The sequence below is a fragment of the Pieris brassicae genome, chromosome 3 (assembly GCF_905147105.1).
Source record: "Pieris brassicae chromosome 3, ilPieBrab1.1, whole genome shotgun sequence".
NCBI lineage: Eukaryota > Metazoa > Arthropoda > Insecta > Lepidoptera > Pieridae > Pieris > Pieris brassicae.
In genome coordinates, this window is record NC_059667.1 from 1,963,480 (window position 1) to 1,982,387 (window position 18,908).

The 18,908-nt window shown below is 34.5% G+C and overlaps 5 protein-coding genes across 5 annotated transcripts; 4 read left to right on the plus strand and 1 right to left on the minus strand.

Moving 5' to 3' along the window:
* The first annotated feature begins 3,160 nt into the window (after positions 1-3,160).
* On the plus strand, positions 3,161-4,499 carry LOC123707169 (alpha-protein kinase 1-like). Its single transcript, XM_045657000.1, has 2 exons — positions 3,161-3,217; positions 3,608-4,499. Exons 1-2 carry the CDS (start codon positions 3,206-3,208, stop codon positions 4,352-4,354), a joined length of 759 nt encoding a protein of 252 aa, XP_045512956.1. The 5' UTR covers positions 3,161-3,205; the 3' UTR covers positions 4,355-4,499.
* Positions 4,500-6,139: 1,640 nt separating this feature from the next.
* Positions 6,140-6,850, plus strand: LOC123707354 (larval/pupal rigid cuticle protein 66-like). Its single transcript, XM_045657353.1, has 2 exons — positions 6,140-6,203; positions 6,408-6,850. Exons 1-2 carry the CDS (start codon positions 6,192-6,194, stop codon positions 6,768-6,770), a joined length of 375 nt encoding a protein of 124 aa, XP_045513309.1. The 5' UTR covers positions 6,140-6,191; the 3' UTR covers positions 6,771-6,850.
* Positions 6,851-7,768: 918 nt separating this feature from the next.
* LOC123707625 (cuticle protein 7-like) lies at positions 7,769-8,748 on the plus strand. The gene is made up of 2 exons (XM_045657854.1): positions 7,769-7,838; positions 7,978-8,748. The coding sequence occupies exons 1-2, from the start codon at positions 7,827-7,829 to the stop codon at positions 8,620-8,622; spliced, it is 657 nt and encodes a 218-aa protein (XP_045513810.1). The 5' UTR covers positions 7,769-7,826; the 3' UTR covers positions 8,623-8,748.
* A 2,802-nt stretch (positions 8,749-11,550) lies between these two features.
* Positions 11,551-12,310, minus strand: LOC123707007 (larval/pupal rigid cuticle protein 66-like). The gene is made up of 2 exons (XM_045656748.1): positions 12,279-12,310; positions 11,551-12,203 (listed from the first exon to the last, which is right to left on the minus strand). The coding sequence occupies exons 1-2, from the start codon at positions 12,288-12,290 to the stop codon at positions 11,622-11,624; spliced, it is 594 nt and encodes a 197-aa protein (XP_045512704.1). The 5' UTR covers positions 12,291-12,310; the 3' UTR covers positions 11,551-11,621.
* A 2,092-nt stretch (positions 12,311-14,402) lies between these two features.
* Positions 14,403-15,265, plus strand: LOC123707464 (larval/pupal rigid cuticle protein 66-like). The gene is made up of 2 exons (XM_045657523.1): positions 14,403-14,439; positions 14,660-15,265. The coding sequence occupies exons 1-2, from the start codon at positions 14,428-14,430 to the stop codon at positions 15,233-15,235; spliced, it is 588 nt and encodes a 195-aa protein (XP_045513479.1). The 5' UTR covers positions 14,403-14,427; the 3' UTR covers positions 15,236-15,265.
* Positions 15,266-18,908: the final 3,643 nt, after the last annotated feature.

Genomic DNA, 18,908 nt, shown 5'->3' on the forward strand with positions numbered 1-18,908 from the left:
CTGTCATAAATATACACTGATTTCATTGGAGAATAATGGCGAAAGTAAATAAAATTATGGTAATTAAAGTATTAATTTAAAGCAATTAAATGCGATTGATTTTATCGTTTTTCGTATTTTATTTTATTGTATTTCAAAACAATTCTCTGAGCTGAGTCAAAAAAATACATCAGTACACAAAGTAAATGCATTAATTAATTATTTATTAATAAACACGTTTGTATACAAAGTTGATGAGTTCTGGGTTTGATTTTTAATAACTATATAAAAGTAAAAAGTAATATTTCAACTACAGATACGTAATTCAACACAAGGCAACTGCATCAAATGTAAGGCTTGTGCTGGACCCCGGAGCTTTCCCGCCCTGTGGACTAGTATCACACCCATTCTTAACTTGCATTTGATTTTTGATCAAGACGCTCGTAGCATCAACATAGAAGTACTGATACTCTTTACCCATGGCTAAACTGTTTCGAAAGTGGTTTGGAAATTTTTCCTTAATAGTCACACATGGCCACATCTGGAAATAAACATGGCTGTCTCCTTGCTTCATCATGTTCCGGAATCTCACTTTATCCATAGAAATTTATCTGTTTTATCTAAAGTATCCATCTAGTAGTACTTTAGTTAAATGTTAATTAGAGTTCGGTTGATTTCAATTTTACAGTTTAATATTTTAAATTATGTATAAATTACTACGGCTACTCAATAAACAATTACATTATACACAAAAGCCGAAAACGAAATACACATTTATATGTAAACACAAAACAAAGTTAGCTATTATAACCTACATACAAAAAAAAATATATTTATTAATTTGCTATACATATTATTATTGTTTCTTTGAATCCTTTTTTATTTATTATACAACTGTAAATAGTCGGTGCAAACTAATTTAGCGTCCTAGCGTTCTAACTAACGTTCCAGAAGATAAAGAATTAGTTATAAATAAATATTAATAACAAAAACCCATTGACCCAGAGCATGCTTATTTTGAAATGCTTTGTAAGTAAAAGCATCCTCATTCCGAAAACTAGTTATGTTACTTTATTTACCTTGACTTAAAAGGTGAGGTCGTGATTTCGAGTCAAGAAGCAAGCAAGTTCATTGCCACAGCCAATTCTGTATTGCATAATCTCTTGATGCAATTTATGATGATTACGGGAAGAGGCGTGTTCGGTTAATGCGAAAGTGGATTATAGGTTTAACTATGAAGCTTAATGTTGAAGTGTTAAAGTTGTTGTGAATCCCATTATGTTTGAGTAAACTTTGAGTATTAATATAACGCGGTAGGAATAACGGATAACACAAGAATTGATAAACGTATTTTTCATAAAATATCATGTTTGTGGATTGTACTCATTACGTTGTATAGAGAAAAAGCAATAAAAATATTTTTATACATAATTAACTTTCCATTCGTAGTCCCCAACCTGAGGGTCGTTAATTCGCATCCTGGATACACTTGCTGTAGTAACGTCTTCATACAAATTATACCATTCGGTTATTTTTTAATTCACAGAAGGAATTTAGTAAATCCATCGGAATATCAAGTTAACAAAGTATCTGTTTGTATTAGATACATAGCAACTCGAGACAGAAAAAACACTATCGAAAACTAGTCTTCAGTGTTATGTCCTATTATGGTGTTAAAGTAATACAAATCAAGAATGGAGGGTATTTTACTTTGTACTGAGTGGTATGCTTAAAAGACTTTATACTAAGTTTTATTGAACACTTTTTTTATATAAATTTGGCACAACTGAAATTAATATTACTTATTCATTTAGGCTAGACGTTAATTTCCAAGGATGTATAAGTCAAAAGATGTATACAATAATACTATCAATGCATGTTGTACGTTGTGTTTTGAATTAATATGTATTACCGGGCGTTTCAATACAAATAAATAACCATGACCATTTCTTACACATTGAACTATATTAATTGATAATGAATCATTGTAGTGATTTGTAATTTATAGTGTAGTCAGGTATTAACATACTTTTAATAACCAAATAATTATATAAAACTGACGTGAGACTGATCTTAAATCAGATACATTTGCACTTTTTATTTTTCATATATCCTTTTTTAGTTTAGTTTGTTTTTAGTTTTGCCTTAATAAATATACGTTATATGTATTTTTACACTTATGGCCTACCTTATCTAATTTAATTTTAGTATAAGTTAGGCGTTGTTTGATAGATTGTGTCATTATAAGAAAAATATGCGTACATGAATTAACTTGTTCAAATCTTCTCGAACTCATAAGATTCAATATTCCTGCCAGATCTCTACGCTCGTACAGAGCCTTTAACCTTCCGACTCCCAAAACCAACATTGGGTTCCGTGAGCCTCTTCACAGGATGTGTTCTACTTTTGATTCTACTACTAATATCGATCTTTTTTCGCACTCCTCTACTGCTTCATTTAAGAATAGGTTAAAACAACTATTCGAGTAGTAAATCTTTCTTCTTATTTTGGCTACGAGTATGTGTTTTGTTGTCGTTCTACCGATCTATAAACTTTGTATTGTCTACTTAAACATTTTGTTCTCTGTCATGTCACGTTTTGGTTTGCTTTATATCCTTTTTGTTTATCAGTGAAACTTTTTGTGGATATATCCAATGCTTTAATTCTTATGTTTATATTTCTTCTCTGACTTCTATTTTTAGAGATGTATCTGTTTGTTTCCCAAATGAATAAATAAATAAATAATACATTTTTCTTTATTTTGATTCTCACAGTAGTTGCCTGGAAGAGATAGCTCGAAAGCGATAAGGCCGCCGTTTGCCATGCCTTTGCATTGAATTATATTCAGTTTTTATATTGTGCCACGTCTCTACGTCTATCGTATAATGCAACGAATAATAATAATAATAAATAAAATCTTAATTCGCATATTATAAAAGAAATAAAAATAAACTTTTTTGAGTCTTTACGTAAGTCAAGTAAACGTCAAATGATATCTTACAATATAGATGCCGTTAATGAAGTCGTAAGTAGCGAATACGCATCAGATTACATACGTAATCTAGACCTACAATAGTCTTAACATTCTAATCCACAAGGTATCGAATTCTGATTGTGAAATAAGGTATCATTTTTCACTTATTTTCATATAAATTGTAGAGATTTCATCTCATAATCACAGTCGTCAACTGTTCAATATTGTGAACACATCAATCAAACAAACAAGATGGTTCAAAAGGTAACAAATTTCATCGCATACAAATGAACTCCCAACATTTTTTTTAACTTGATCTAAATTGTAAACAATTGGTTTATTAATATATATTAATACGAGATCCCTTTTCAATTAATTGTAGCATTATTTATCGCTTGCCTTGTGTTTGACAGTTTTTGTTTGAAAACCATGTTCGGTCTTTGAACCAAGCTTTTTGTTATTTCGGGAGACAAATGATTGGGGTTTTTTAATCTGTTTTTTAACTTTGTGCTTATATGAATCTTAATACAGTTGCTAACCTTTCAAGTTTACAATAGCTTTTAATGGATAATTATTTATAAGTTTTGATTATCGAATTATGATTGTTTAATAATGAACTTCTGTCATACTTAAAAATTATGTTCTGTTTTTCAGCTTTTAATCTTTTCTGGTCTTATCATTTCTGCAACATGCTCCTTCCTCCACACTGCACCGGTACCAATTATACTGGAACCATTCCGTGAGCAGCCAGTATCTTACGACTTTTCCTACCACGTCAATGATGCTCACACTGGAGACTTCAAAGCCCAATCAGAAGCTAGACGCGGCGACACTGTTCTTGGACAATACTCTTTAATTCAACCTGATGGCGTCAGGAGGGTTGTGGACTATCAGGCCAACGACTTAACTGGTTTCCTTGCGACTGTCAGCAACCAACCTTTGATCAACCCAATCCAAATCAACAAAGCACCTCAAGCATCTCCAGCTCCAGAAATTCAAGACAACCAAATAAGCCAAGACAGCCCGCGTCAGCAACAGCAAGAACTCCAACAGCAGCAACAACAACAACAACAGCTCCAACAGCAGGAACAGCAGCAACTTCAGCAACAGTACCACCAGCAACAACAGCAACAACTCCAACAGCAACAGCTCCAGCAGCATCACCAGCAGCAACAGCACCAGCAGCAGCAGCAGCAGCAGCTTCAACATCAACAGCACCAGCAACAACAGCAGCAGCAGCTTCAACAGCAACAGCAGTACCAAGAGGAGGCATCCCGCTCAACAACAGCGAATGCTGGTGTTAGCATTGACAACCAGTGCCCTAACTGCGCTAGCTCTACTCCACCGACCATTTCTCTATCAACAGTCCTCCACCCATACCAAAATAACCTTTGGTTGTAATTTAAAAAAAAAAACTTTTTGACCTAGACAGACCTCGCAAAAATGTTCCTTTGACTGTTTATTTAAATATACTATGGCACTCGTAACATAAAAAGTATTTTCTTTAAAGATTTTTATCTAATCCTTCTAATGAATATTACACGATTAACATTTCTAACAATTTTTTGTTTGGTCATTACAAATATATGAATGAAAGTACAACAACCTTAAGCATTTTCCTTCCAGGTGTTTAATTTTAACACATTTTGCACAATACTTAAAATACTTAATTAAACAAATACTTTACGCTCATAAAAAATGTTGAAATTTAAAATTTTGAAACGTTTTAACTATATGTAACCTTTACAAGCGAACCGTGTAACACCTTAAACGTTTTTATACTAACTCTTTGATCATATTATCTCAGATGGTGGAGTGCAAACCAAGTGGAATATAAATCATATTATTCCTTCATAATAGCAAAAAATGCCTACAATTTTCTGCGTAATATGGGCAGATAATTATTTATTTATTTACATAATCAGCAGTCTAATTGCATCCCTTTTCCACACAACTAAAATTAAATTTGACTGAAAGAGACAAAAGACTGTTTAAGACTCCGATAAAACGATATTATTATTTTTTTCAATTCCAACAATATCACACAGACATACGTCACCTTTTCAATCCAAAGTAACTTTTGTTAAAAGTTAGTCTAATATAGGCCGACAACATCATAAGTCCTATATTATATCTATTAAGACATAGTACGGATGACGAGTGAGTCGCCCTATGTATAATATGAAGCAGAAGTGTTAACGAAAATTATTGGTTCTTTTTTCAAAACTTTTAAGTATATATTGGACTCGAGACGTTTGAACTCGAGCACTGTGTGAGTTGTATCTCTGAGATCGATTCCAGCTACTTCTAAATTTAACTGTCAATACTCATGCCGTATAATCATATACAACTATATGCATCTAAAGGTCTATATTGTCTTATCATATAGACATAGTAACGGTGACGAGTGAGTCGCGCTATGTATACTATGAAACAAAGGGTTAACGAAAATTATTTTTGTGTCGGTATTTATTATTTATCTAGGATTTTAGCTATAGGATATACATAATGTACATTAGCTGTTTCAACATTATTTAGCAATAGTTTTATGTAAGCAATGTACAACCTAGATTTATGCAAAACAGTTTGGGTACGTTCTGTATACTATGTAGTTTCAAATTGCTTTATTTAATTTTACGTTATTTCAAAATGATTATGTTAATAAACATAATTGTAAGGCCAACTGATTCTAGTTAGGTTAAGAAATAAATTGTAGTAACTAACTAGTTATTTCAGGATTGATTTTTTTAAAAGTAAGCTCCGAATGAGTTATGCTGAACATAATCAGTTGCGCTATGAATTCCAGATTTTTCGAACTAATATAGTATTTTAATTCGGGTTTTATAATAGGGCTGTTTGGCCCTGCATTGATTTAGCCAGGCAAAATATTTAACGCTGTTTAACGACTTTAAAATGAAAGAGTATTAACTTATTTTAATCTCGAGAATTGTATCCTGGCCTTGTATTTTTCGTTTAATTAGACTACAATCGAATGACCAAGATTAACTCACAACACGTATTTATGTACTTACATAAACTTTGATCAAGGTTGACATGAAGTAGAAAGGTCTCAAAAAGTGCATCGTTCAGATGAACTTGACTTTTAAGCATTTCCTGAATTTCTTCTTAAACAGGTCCATCCAGATCTGGATCATATAAAAAGGTATCACAACATATCAACAGCATCACATCTTCAGGACTCTTCAGCGTAGTCACAACCTCATCTATAACATTCAAAATGGTTGCGAAGGTAAGAAATTTAACACACTATTTTCGCTTCACGTATAAAAAAATTGATTTATACTGTTGTATTTTTATGTTCCTCGTCAAATAGACAATACAAGAATAATTCCTCAATTCAAACAAAAAGTTTCAGAATCGTTCAACAAATAAATCTTAAACAATATTACTACAGATATAATCAAATTTATAACACCTAACTCTTTATCAACAGTGCGTCATTCTTTTCGCCCTCTTGGCTGCTGTAAGCGCTGACTTCTCCAGTTTCTCATATGGAGTAGCAGACCCCTACACCGGTGACTTCAAGCACCAATTCGAGACTCGCAACGGTGAGAGAGTTCAGGGCCAATACGCCCTCTTGGACTCAGATGGAACACAGAGGACCGTCGACTACGCTGCTGGTGCTGAAGGATTCAACGCTCTTGTGAGGAAGGACCCCGCTGTTGTTGCACCAATTGCCCGCGTAGCCTCCATTGCCCCTATTGCTCCCCTTGGTCTCCGCTCTTACGCTCCCTACGCTCCATACGCCTACGCTCGGTACGGAGCTTACGGCTACCCTTCACCTTACTACTACTGATTCAACGAAAGCTTTTCACGACGGAACACAAATCTTAAAAATTTGTAAATAATGTAAATAAATTAAATCCAACATCAGAACAACTGTTTATCTTCATTTCATTAATATCTGAGATGGTCGAAGTAACAATTGCAAATAGATAATTATTAATAAATTTTCATTGTCCAATGTAACATGCACCGTCCATACTGTACCGGTACCAATTATACTGGCACCATTACGTGAGTCGCCATTATGTTATGACTTTTGTTACCAAATGTCAATGATGCTTGCTCTGGAGACATCAAAGCACAATCAGAAGCTAGACGCGGCGACAATGTTCTTGTTGATCCAACCTGATGGCGTCAGGAGGGTTGTGGACTATCAGGCCAACGACTTAACTGGTTTCCTTGTGACTGTCAGTAACCAACCTTTGATGAACCCCTGAACTGTTTATCTCAATTTCCTTTATATCTAAGATGGTTGAAATTACAGTTGCTGTACGTAGTAATAATAATAATTAAGAATTGATAAATAGAAAATTAAAACATTTTATAAAAGTTTGGTCCCTGTGGCAGTGTACATTTCCTTGCTGCGATGCAAAAATGGAAAACTTATTACTTTTGTTTCTTATGACTCAAAGCATATGTATTAATAATAATCTATAGAAATCTCATATGCGATTGTGTATGGACGAAAATAAAATTTATCAACACGTAATTTTAATTTATTACCAAATATGTTTAATTTAATCAAACAACTTAATTATAATCAATCATCAATATCTAACCCATACACGCTACAAATCATTGTTATTGATTCAGTTTCCTGGAAATTTACGATATTAATGCCCGTACAATATCCGCCGTGGTCCGAGTGGGACCGACTAGTTCCGCATAGCAATTCTGTCTGACGAAATTGAACTCTAAAAAACATTCACTTTACGTGACCTAGAGTGGCCCTGCCATTATTATTTCCTATTAATAGCGCCGATATTGTTCAGGACTCGTATAAAAGCCCTATCACTGTTGGGATTTAACATTCGCAGTTCAGTGCAGCATAACCATACACCTCGAAATGGCAGCTAAGGTTAGTTGGCTAGTCGGGTTTTATTGTGCAAAAGTGATAGTTACTGGATTTCAAATACATTACAACCAAAATTTTATAATTTAATAAATAGTGTTTTATAAATAAATTTGCTTATTCTAATGATATTTTTCCTTAACAGTTCGTCGTCCTCGCTCTATTGGTAGCTGCCGCCCAAGGCAGTGCCATCCATGGAGGTGACTACTCCAGCTTCTCCTATGGAGTAGCAGACCCCCATACCGGTGATGTCAAGAGCCAGCACGAGACCCGCCACGGTGACAACGTGGTCGGCCAGTACTCTCTGCTGGAATCTGATGGCACCCGCCGGACAGTAGATTACGCTGCTGACGCCCACAACGGTTTCAACGCTATCGTACGCAAGGACCCAGCTCTCATCGGACACGTTGCCCACGCCGCTCCAGTCGTGGCCGCCCCAATCGCCCACGCTGCTCCCTTGGCTTACGCTGCCCATGCTGCCCCAGTTGCGGTTGCTGGACCCTCCGTGTCATACTCTTCACACTCTACCTCAGTGAATCACGGAGGAGTAGCTGTCGCCGCTCCTCTTGCCTACGCTGCTCCCTTAGCCCATGGCGCCTACGCTGCCCCCTTAGCCCATGGTGCCTACGCTGCCCCCTTAGCCCACGGTGCCTACGCTGCCCCCTTAGCCCACGGTGCCTACGCTGCCCCCTTAGCGCATGGTGCCTACGCTGCCCCATTAGCGCATGGATACGGTGGTCTTGCCCACGGTGCCGCATACGGCGCTCATGGTCTCGGCTTACATTACTAGATTACTGACCTAGGAACAAATTAATCTGTCTGTGTATTTAATTTTTCTGACAATGACTTCTGATGATGTTATGAATGCTACTGCTGTGATGTGAAATAAATATGTAAAGATTTATAGTTTACAGAACTTTGTAGTTTGACATTTCACCTATCCTAACATTAATAATCTAAATTACGAGTGAACGTTTGGGATATTGCAAGGGGTAATATCTGGATCTACACAACCGGTTTTGAAAATTCTTTTAACAAAATAATTTAAAAAAAAGACGCCACAACACCAGTTATTTGTGAGCATCTATGGATATATATTAAAAGCGACAACATTTCTATTACAAAACCTCTGCCGCATCTTCCTGTCTGTTCGGGATAAACTCAAAAACAACTGCTCGGAATAGATTGCGATTTTCACTAATATCTAGAATGATTAATCAGGATCGTTCGTCCAATTTCCCAATTTTTTAGATTTAAAATTAAATTCCTTTAAATAACATAAAAAACTAAAAATCATTGAATAACGACCTTAGTTTCGGAAATTATTCACTACAGTTCTGAATTAATTCTTCAAGTTCACTCCTCACACGGAAGGAGTTTCAATATGAAAGTGGTTTATTTTAAATCGATTAACATAGTACCACCAAGGTATTGTCTTTTATTTACACAACTTTTTTATTAACGGGCAGGAGGCTGATCTGATTCTAAGTGATGCCCATGGACAGTCTATGATTGCGAGAGCGTTACCGTTACCTTTTAAGAAACTGTACGCTCTTTTCTTGAAGGCACTAAGCCGAATTGGGTCAGAAATACTTTAATAATTTCGCCATTTTGAGAGCTTTAGCGAGTTTAAAAACCGTGGTTAGGTAAAAGTATTTTCAATAACTTAAACAGTTTTTTTACTATTAAGTACCGGAAGCTTACTATTCTGTGTTTTGTATAATTAATTGAAACATAGATTTAAAAATAGTAAAAGTTGATTAATTCGTATTCATCAATTAAGGCGGCCACGTCTTTGACATTTTATATTTTGTTATTATTGAAATTGATTGTGTTTTTGTACGAATACTTAATTTTATTAATAAACATTATGAAACATTTTTTTCCGTAGTGTAGTTTACTTACTTAGATTCTCATTAGGTCCGTGTGCGTAAAGTTCTGGCTAACTAAGCTCCTTAAAGAAGCACAGAAATCCAGGGCACTTCGCAGGCTTCCCAGAGCGACCTCACTGCTCCGAGAATTTCTGTTCGTTAGCCACAGTCACCCATTCTTCAGTCAGAACTACATAGTGTAGTTTTGTACTGATATAATTGAATGTATTAAAAGGAAACTTTATTTACGAAATAAACATGATCATTGATTTTTTGCATTTGCAATTGACATCCCGATCATCTAGGTCGGTTCTCAGACGGAAAACACAAATAAATGATAACCTCTTTGTTGAAGTCGATTATAATGTAATAAACATAGAAATGTGTCTGCCAAATGCCCCAATTTAAGACTTCAAACTATGTATCTCAATAATGCCGCATTTCTAAAGGTTAACAACCCTAATAGTCGTGATAACAATCAATGGTATTAAAAACTATATAACGTGGAACTAATAGACAATTTTAATGTCCTTCAAATAAAGTTCACTCACTTTTACCAATTAGTCACACAGTTATTCCCATAGTTAATAATTATAGGTAATTAGTGTTGGCGACTTGGCAAGGTCAATCGAAAGATTTTCTGAAGGAAGTATTTGTTATATGTGACTATAATACAGGATATAATACGTTGTTCGACCTTGATTAGTTTTATATAGTGATTTTGTAATTATGATGCACTTCTCACAAATGATAGCAAGTGTAGTGTGGAGTAATTAATTACACGAGGAAATTAATAATATAAATGTTCATTAAAACTGGAATTTTAGTTTGATAAATTTTTATATGTAATTTTTTATTTTAATACTTATGCTATGAGTAATTCAATTTCAGTCCGATTATTATTATTCATTACCTAATTGTCTATAAATAATAATAATAACTTATTAATTGGATATCATAAAACTCCGGCTAAAAAGGTAATTCCTTTATTAAAGAAATATCGGGGCTTATGAATCATGAAAGCCAAAGAAATAAAATTCAATTACATCTAATGACTTCATTGTTTACAATATTTTTAGTTATAAGGTCTCTTCTGACAGCCCTATTTTGTGCTTAAAGCTTTATGATGAAATCATATTGTAAGTATTGTCTTTATAATCAACAGTCAATCATAGCAAAAATAAACAAAGGACATTTTCACATTCGTTACATAACAAAACTTACAGATGCAGTTACGTTACATGGCAGGACATATCTATAATGCGTGATGGATACTCGAAACGACTGGACTGAATCTACTGGAAACAGATGTATACAACGACAGAAGAAAAGATGATGTAATAGAATTAGTGTGGATAAACTGGATGAATGTTGCAAAACAAAGAGAAATTTAAAATATGGAGGAGGTTTAGCCAAAAATCTTAGACCACAAAAACACTAACTAAATTTTTTTGAACTCATACTAACTAATACTTATATTAGGTAAAGTTAACTGACCAATAGTTGTATAGATTCGGTAATAAAGCTTTAATAATAATAATGTTAATTCTTTAATAACAAGTACTACATTGTATAAACCAAAATACTGATTTTGTATTATTACAACTCTTTTCATCGCAGTGTAAAATTTGATAAAAGAAGATGGAGCACTGTAATTGTGCTGTATAGTAGAACTAATAGTATTTGTAATAAATTATTTAACAAAATATATAGCGTACAGCTTTCGTGTTATTTATACATTGAATATTGTTTGTCCAAAAGATATACACCTTAACATACATATTTAAACAGTCTTTGTATTAGGAATGGGTTTATATAATTTTCAGGATTAATTGAATTCGACTTTATGCACATAAATATGTTTATTTTTTTAAATTAAAGTAGATCACAGACATTGACTTTTCTTAATTCAGATAAATCACCAGGCAAGACGGGCGTTAAGACCATGAGCGCCGTAACCGTAACCCAAGGGAGAACCGTAAGAGACGGCTCCATGGGCGAGAGGAGCGGCAGCATAGGTGTTGACAGCGACTGGAGCGGCAGCGTAGGCGTTGACGGCGACTGGAGCGGCGTATGAGTTGTAGGCAAGGGGAGCGGCGTGAGCAGAGTAAGCTGGAGCGGCGTAGGCGGATGCGGCGTAGGCAGGGGCGGCGTAAGCGTGAGCTCCGTATGCGACAGGTGAAGCAGCGTATGCGACGGGTGCGGCGTGAGCGATGGGAGCGGCGACAACAGCGGGAGCGTGGGCTACCAGAGCTGGGTCTTTGCGCACAACAGCGTTGAAACCATTGTGGGCGTCAGCAGCGTAGTCAACAGTCCTGCGGGTTCCATCAGAGTCAATGAGGGAGTATTGGCCGACCACGTTGTCACCGTGGCGGGTCTCGTGCTGGCTCTTGACGTCACCGGTGTGGGGGTCCGCTACTCCATAGGAGAAGCTGGAGTAGCCACCTCCATGGACGGCGCTGCATTGAGCAACAGCCACCAATAAAGCGAAAACTGCGACCTGAAAGTAGAGCGTTTTAGTAGGATTCATAAATAAATTATTTATTTATATATTTATATGAGTTTTAAAATGTACCTTTGAGAACATTTTTGCTAGTTTGAAGTCTATGAAACAACTGACGAATTAGCTTTTTGATCGCGACCTTTTATAGCGATAATTTTTATCAAGCACGTATCATGCAATCATATTATGTAGGAAATTGTGAAAGAACACAAACAGTGACCTAGGCTCACACGGGCATTCCGTTGCTTTTGTTTAAATAAACGGCATTATATATTTCATAAATTTTTAATGTAAATCGTGTGAACTATAAAATATATTACGATAAACGAAAAATTGGATCTCAAAACATTACATACATTTACGTTTCATCTTTTTTACATAACCCATAGATTTTTATCGTATTATATATACTATAACAATATATTGATTTGGTAGTAGTATTAAACGAACTATTTGGAGAATACCATCTTATATTACTATACCAATGCAGTACTCTAAGCCCTTGACTTGCGAACTGGTAGTAAATGCACATTTAGAATCAATTTAACGTTCATAAGTGCACTTGTATATGAATATTTTGAGTTTTTAGTATTTATTAAATATTTTGTGAATGATCTTTTTTCTAATTTATTAACTAGATGACCCAGTGAACGTATCATACATATATTTGTGTCATAACTGCATATGATTTAAAACAAACATAAGTGATTGGACATCATAGTACACCTATGAAACACACATCTCAAGGCATGTGCAACACCAATTTTTTATTTGAATAAAATCAAATACCTAAATCTAATATTTCCCACCTAGGAACAGTTTTTAGGAATATTCCAGTTGTGTTTAGTATTCTTTACTTCTTATTAACGTTTAAACCTTCTCTGAAATTTCCCAATTATTTCATTTCCATACTTGAGTTTAAACAATACAAAGAAATAGCAACATAGTTTGCCTTCTCGTTTCTATAGATTAAAGCTTGCTAATGCTCGTAAGACTCATTTTTACCCATTGGTAAAAGAACATATACATTTTTTTATGTGACGCTTGTAGACAAACATGATAAACACGAAGGTATAATAGAAATATTAAACAAAACAAAATACAAATATAAAAAACTACACTTAAACTCACTACTACCACTCTTCTGTTTCATTATTTTATTTACAAAACAAGGGAACTATCTCCTGTCTTATAATATTGTGATACAAATTGATTTATACGTGCAGCAACAAAAGTTTTCTTAACCAAACTCCTTTGTAAGCAACGTGTGTTATGTTAGATTTCATTAGATGCTTCCTTGATCCATATACCGTTTTAGCACAGTTTTCTGAAGCTATCTCTTTGTCTCTTTCTATCTTCTATATTCAAAAGATATTGTCATGAAATTTCAGTATAGTTTCAATATACGAAGCCGGCGGTGAGTTTAACATACAGATCGCAGGTTCCAGTCCACCACTAACGGTTAGAACCGTTCAATTTACTGCCAAAGAACAGTTGATTGAATTGTATGAACTTTACCTAAAAAATATTTGTTAAACATTCATTAAACACGGTCACCATAGGGATGGGATGTTAAGGACCACCAAAGCTCGGAGTTTATTAAAATTGCATTACAGAAAGTTCCTTAGTTACATATTGGATTAAAAATCACTTTCGAAAACGGTCGAAATTTTGAGGAAAATAAGTAAATCGATGTGTCCAAATAAAATAAGCCTTTAATACTTATTCATAATCATTTTATCATGTTACATACGTATAATTTGTATTATATATCTTAACCTACAAAGTAATAATTTAAATTAAAACAAATTTTAAAAGTTAGGTCCGTGTCGCAGTTTACCTTAATTATTAGAATGACTTGACAAAGGCATACTCCAACTATCGCAGTTTCGAACTTATCTTCACTATCTTAAACCATTTTACCTCTATTCATCTGCATGTGAATAACATAGTTAATTTAATAACAGTTAAAAACTCTGCCAGTTTAAAAATTAATTAAGAAAATGTCTAGATGAATATAGATCAAACTTCACGACCTTGCGAAAAAGTTGAACATTAACAAAAAATACGGCCGACGTAACCTAAAATTAATTGCATGGTGGAAAGTACTGCTTATGAACTTCCTGCTTAGTATCAAAATCAAAGCCTTCGCGATAATATAAATAGTATACGCGAGCACGATTAAGACAGTTGCGATCAGAAGTCGAACAAAACACGTACAATGGCCTCTAAGGTAAAATTGCTATATTTAAATTACACATACTTGGCCTGTGTTACTTGCGAATTATTGCGTCAAAGTTTTATATGAGTACCAGCATGTGTACTGAATGGGTACTTAAGACTACCTAATTGCAAATTTGAGTCATAATCGAGAACATAATATATATATAAAAACATATAAATAACTAATACACATTTAAATGATTGAGATCTCAAAATATTTTCTTTTGCAGTTTGTTGTCCTCGCTTTATTGGTAGCTGCCGCACAAGGCAGTGCCGTCCATGGAGGTGACTACTCCAGCTTCTCCTATGGAGTAGCGGACCCCCACACCGGTGACGTCAAGAGCCAACACGAGACCCGCCACGGTGACAACGTGGTCGGCCAATACTCCCTCATTGAGTCTGATGGATCCCGCAGGACTGTTGACTACGCTGCTGATGCCCACAACGGTTTCAACGCTGTTGTACGCAAAGACCCAGCTCTGGTGGCCCACGCTCCAGCTGTTGTCGCCGCTCCCGTCTCATACGCCGCCTCTCCTCTCGCGTACGGAGCTCATACTCGCGTCGCTTACGCTGCCCCCGCCTACGCCGCATCCGCCTACGCCGCTCCCGCTTACTCAGCTCACCCCTCTCCCCTTGCCTACAACTCATACGCCGCTCCAGTAGCCGTCAACGCCTACGCTGCCGCTCCAGTCGCTGTCAACGCCTATGCTGCCGCTCCTCTCGCCCATGGAGCCGTCTCTTACGGTTCTCCCTTGGGTTACGGTTACGGCGCTCATGGACTTAGCCAAGCCCGTTTGGCCTGGTAATTAATCGATTAAAAAATAACTGTGATCTTAGCTAACTTATCTATTAAATGTTCCTCAGAAATGCATTCCCATCTTGTAAATACGAAGTTATTGTAATATAAACTTTTAATTACAACACGTTTTTTAATTATCTGTACGCTCCTTGGCACAATTTCTTTAATTTTAATTTCATTTAAAATATTAAAGATCGTTACAAAATTTTAAAACAAATTAGTCTAATCCTAAACTTATAGAGCATAGGCTTTTTTAAGGAGAAGTTTTTTTTTATTAATAAGTAGGCAACACACTAAGTAGGCAAAAACTTAAAAACAACGACTGCATTTTAAACAGAGGGTAACAAAAAATATACTTAATTATGAATCGCACTTTGCACTGATCCTAGTTAAAAAAAAACAAAAATAAATTAAAACAAAATATGTAAAAACAGATTTATAAACGTTTTAATATGTTAAAATAATTACTTTAACACTAAAACATACAATTTTGAATAGCGCAATAAAGTATACAGACCTAGCCTACTTGCACAGAATAATTTCAACTTCCTGTTTGTCCAGTTTCGGACAGCGTATCGAAAACAGTTTGCGTTTGTCCTTCAATGCTCTATATCCTATTACATGAAGTAATTTGGCCAAACAGATTAGCATAACTCAATATTAGGTCGTTTAGACTACCACATAACCCGAATAAACTTTTTTTGTAAACACTAGAATAGTTACGAAATATTAGACATAAAAGAACTGGTAAAAGACGGTTTTACGTCTGATATTTTGACGAGAATAGAATTGATTAATTGTATGGATATATTCAAATAAAACACTTTGTTTGAGGTAATAACTGGCTTTAATTGTTTGAAACAGGAGCTGATTACTATGATAACATTATGGGTAGGGTGTGGCGACGCTGGATTAACAAAAATCTAACTTGACTTATTGAAGAGTTCGTAAATCTCGTGACACTCATGTTATTGGAGATTATTGGTAACGAGACTGTAAAGAGCTCATATTGGATTCAACTGTGCGATGATTTTTTTGTTAACATTATCCTTACGTTTCTAATTATCCACCGCTATGTGGAACCAGCTGCCCACTGAAGTATTTCCGAACCAATTCGACTTAGGGTCCTTCAAGAAAAGAGCGTACAAATTCTTAAAAGGCCGGCAACGCACTCGCGAGCCCTCTGGCATTGAGAGTGTCCATGGGCGGCGGTATCACTTAACATCAGGTGAGCCTCCTGCCCGTTTGCACCCTATTTTATAAAAAAAAAACATATACATGTAACATAACCAACGTTAGGTTACATAACTATAGTATTAATAATAATCCAATGGCCCTACAACCATAAATGGATCCTGGCCTCAGATTGCATTGCCATATCTTAGATTATTGACTAGTCTACTTTTAAATATGAGACATCCTGTTTCTTCACGACATATTCCTTCACCGAGCGAGTGTTACATATGCCCATAAAACTATTGTGTGTAGAATCGAACCTCAGAATGAATCGAATCTCAGAATGTGAATTACATGCTGAAGCCACTAGTCACCGTCTATATCATCACATTGTTGCATAGTTGTTTTTAAGCTATATATATATTTTTTAAATAAAGGTCAATCATTTTGATCTAATTTAAATACACGTAAATATCACATTTGTATGATTAATGTCTTATCCCTTCGCAATGTTAATTATTTTAGAACTGGAAGAGGAACAACTTTTCTACGTACCGACTAATATATACTTACAATACTTATGTACGGAATGCTCTAAATGTGTAACAGTGTTTATTAATTCTTATTCTTCGACATTTCCTTTTAATTAATTCGCAACGTTTTGAAAGCTCCAAAATTAACGAACTATTTGTAAAGTTTTAGTAATCGTTTATTAAAATCTAACCCTGGCTGAATTTGAATCTCGGCTGTGTAACGGTTGTTAAAACTATTTGCGTAATTAATACTTGAAATTCTTCAATACAATGATTCATTATCTCATTAATACAGTAAAGGTCTCCTACATTATTTAATATATAAAATAATATTATGTAAATGGTCACACTCTCACACACATGTTATTACATAAACACCAGTATTTATATTATATTTTACTAGGGCCGTTCATAGCTTTTCTGATTATACATTTAGTTTAATTCTTAATAAACCAGTGGCGCTACAATATTTTTAGGTTTGGGCCTGAGATGTCTGTATCTATCTGTATCTGTTCCATGATCATCTGTCAATCTAATAGGCCTGTTCAATCGTATAATCAGCCTCGTATGCCTGACACACGCCGTCGACTTTTTGGACCTAAGGCAAGCCGGTTTCCTCACGATGTTTTCCATCAGTGTTTGAGCGAATATTAATTGTACACATAGAAACAAAGTCCATTGGTGCACAGCCGCGCATCGAACCTACGATCTGAGGCAACTAGGACAACACTGCTCTGTGTTGCTATTGTCTACTTAAAAATATATTTTACATGTGTAGAATGTATGTGCATGAGTGTAAATATGTACTTAATAGAATTTGTTAAAAATATCGTATAACGCTAAGGTACAGCTTTAAAAGTTCACTAAACTTTATCTAGGCTAGGACAAATACGAGATCTAGTTGTATTTGCATCTCATGAATCTAGAATTAATAACAAGTAACTAAATGCTAAAAGTAAATATTGACTTTAATATAATGTCTTCTGATCGCATTGACTTTTGTGTACCTGTTAACCAGATGTCCTGGTCTTGTAAGTTCATGGTGAAAACCTTTTTTGGATAGAAGCCTGAAGAGGCTTTATGCGGCTTTAAAAACCACAATTGTTAAATATTATGGTAGACACGTATACAACGATTGAAGATAATCATAAACTAGAATTATTTAACATTTACACATATAACATTTTAATCATTTCATAAAAATAAGAGAAAAATTATATTTTCACTATTATTTATCATAATTTCCTTTATTTAATAGATAAGACTTACTTACACTTAACACATTAAATATTTATTAATTGTGTTTAATTAAATAACTCTACTATATATATCTTATATTAAATTACCTTCTTTAATTTTTTTAATTAATGTAATTTATAGGTTTAATTAAAATTTTAATTAATTCTAAAAACTTCCTATAGTGACATTATCAAGAAACAAATCAGTACAGTTTCATAATCATTCATCAAGCCAAAGGAAAACAATTCCAAATCTCTAAACACGATTTACCAAAATTCTTCATTTTCAAATTATGTCTTTATATCCAACGATCGATCTATTCTAGACAACGATCTATTAAATATTCTACTTCCGTTATCAAAACATTTTAAGTTATAAAAGTTGACGTAATTTTATTCAAACTTCCTTAAGCTTTTGAATTGTTACGATGCGTCCACACTAACATTTTTATTGCTAACTTCACACGAACGCTTTCAAAATTTTATGGCGGAATTTTATTAGTATATAAAATAATGTTCCAGGTTTATCTCGGAAGTTTTTAAGTTCAATATGTTATATTATTTTCCTAATAACATTGGATTCTGAGAATTGATGATATAATTTTATCAAAACCAATTAAATATAAACTTCAATTCTTTCGTACGGTAAATATTTCATATCATATTTTTTGTTGAAACTGTCTCTTAAACATTCAAATCTCCCAGACCCTACTCAGTGACGGACTTACATATT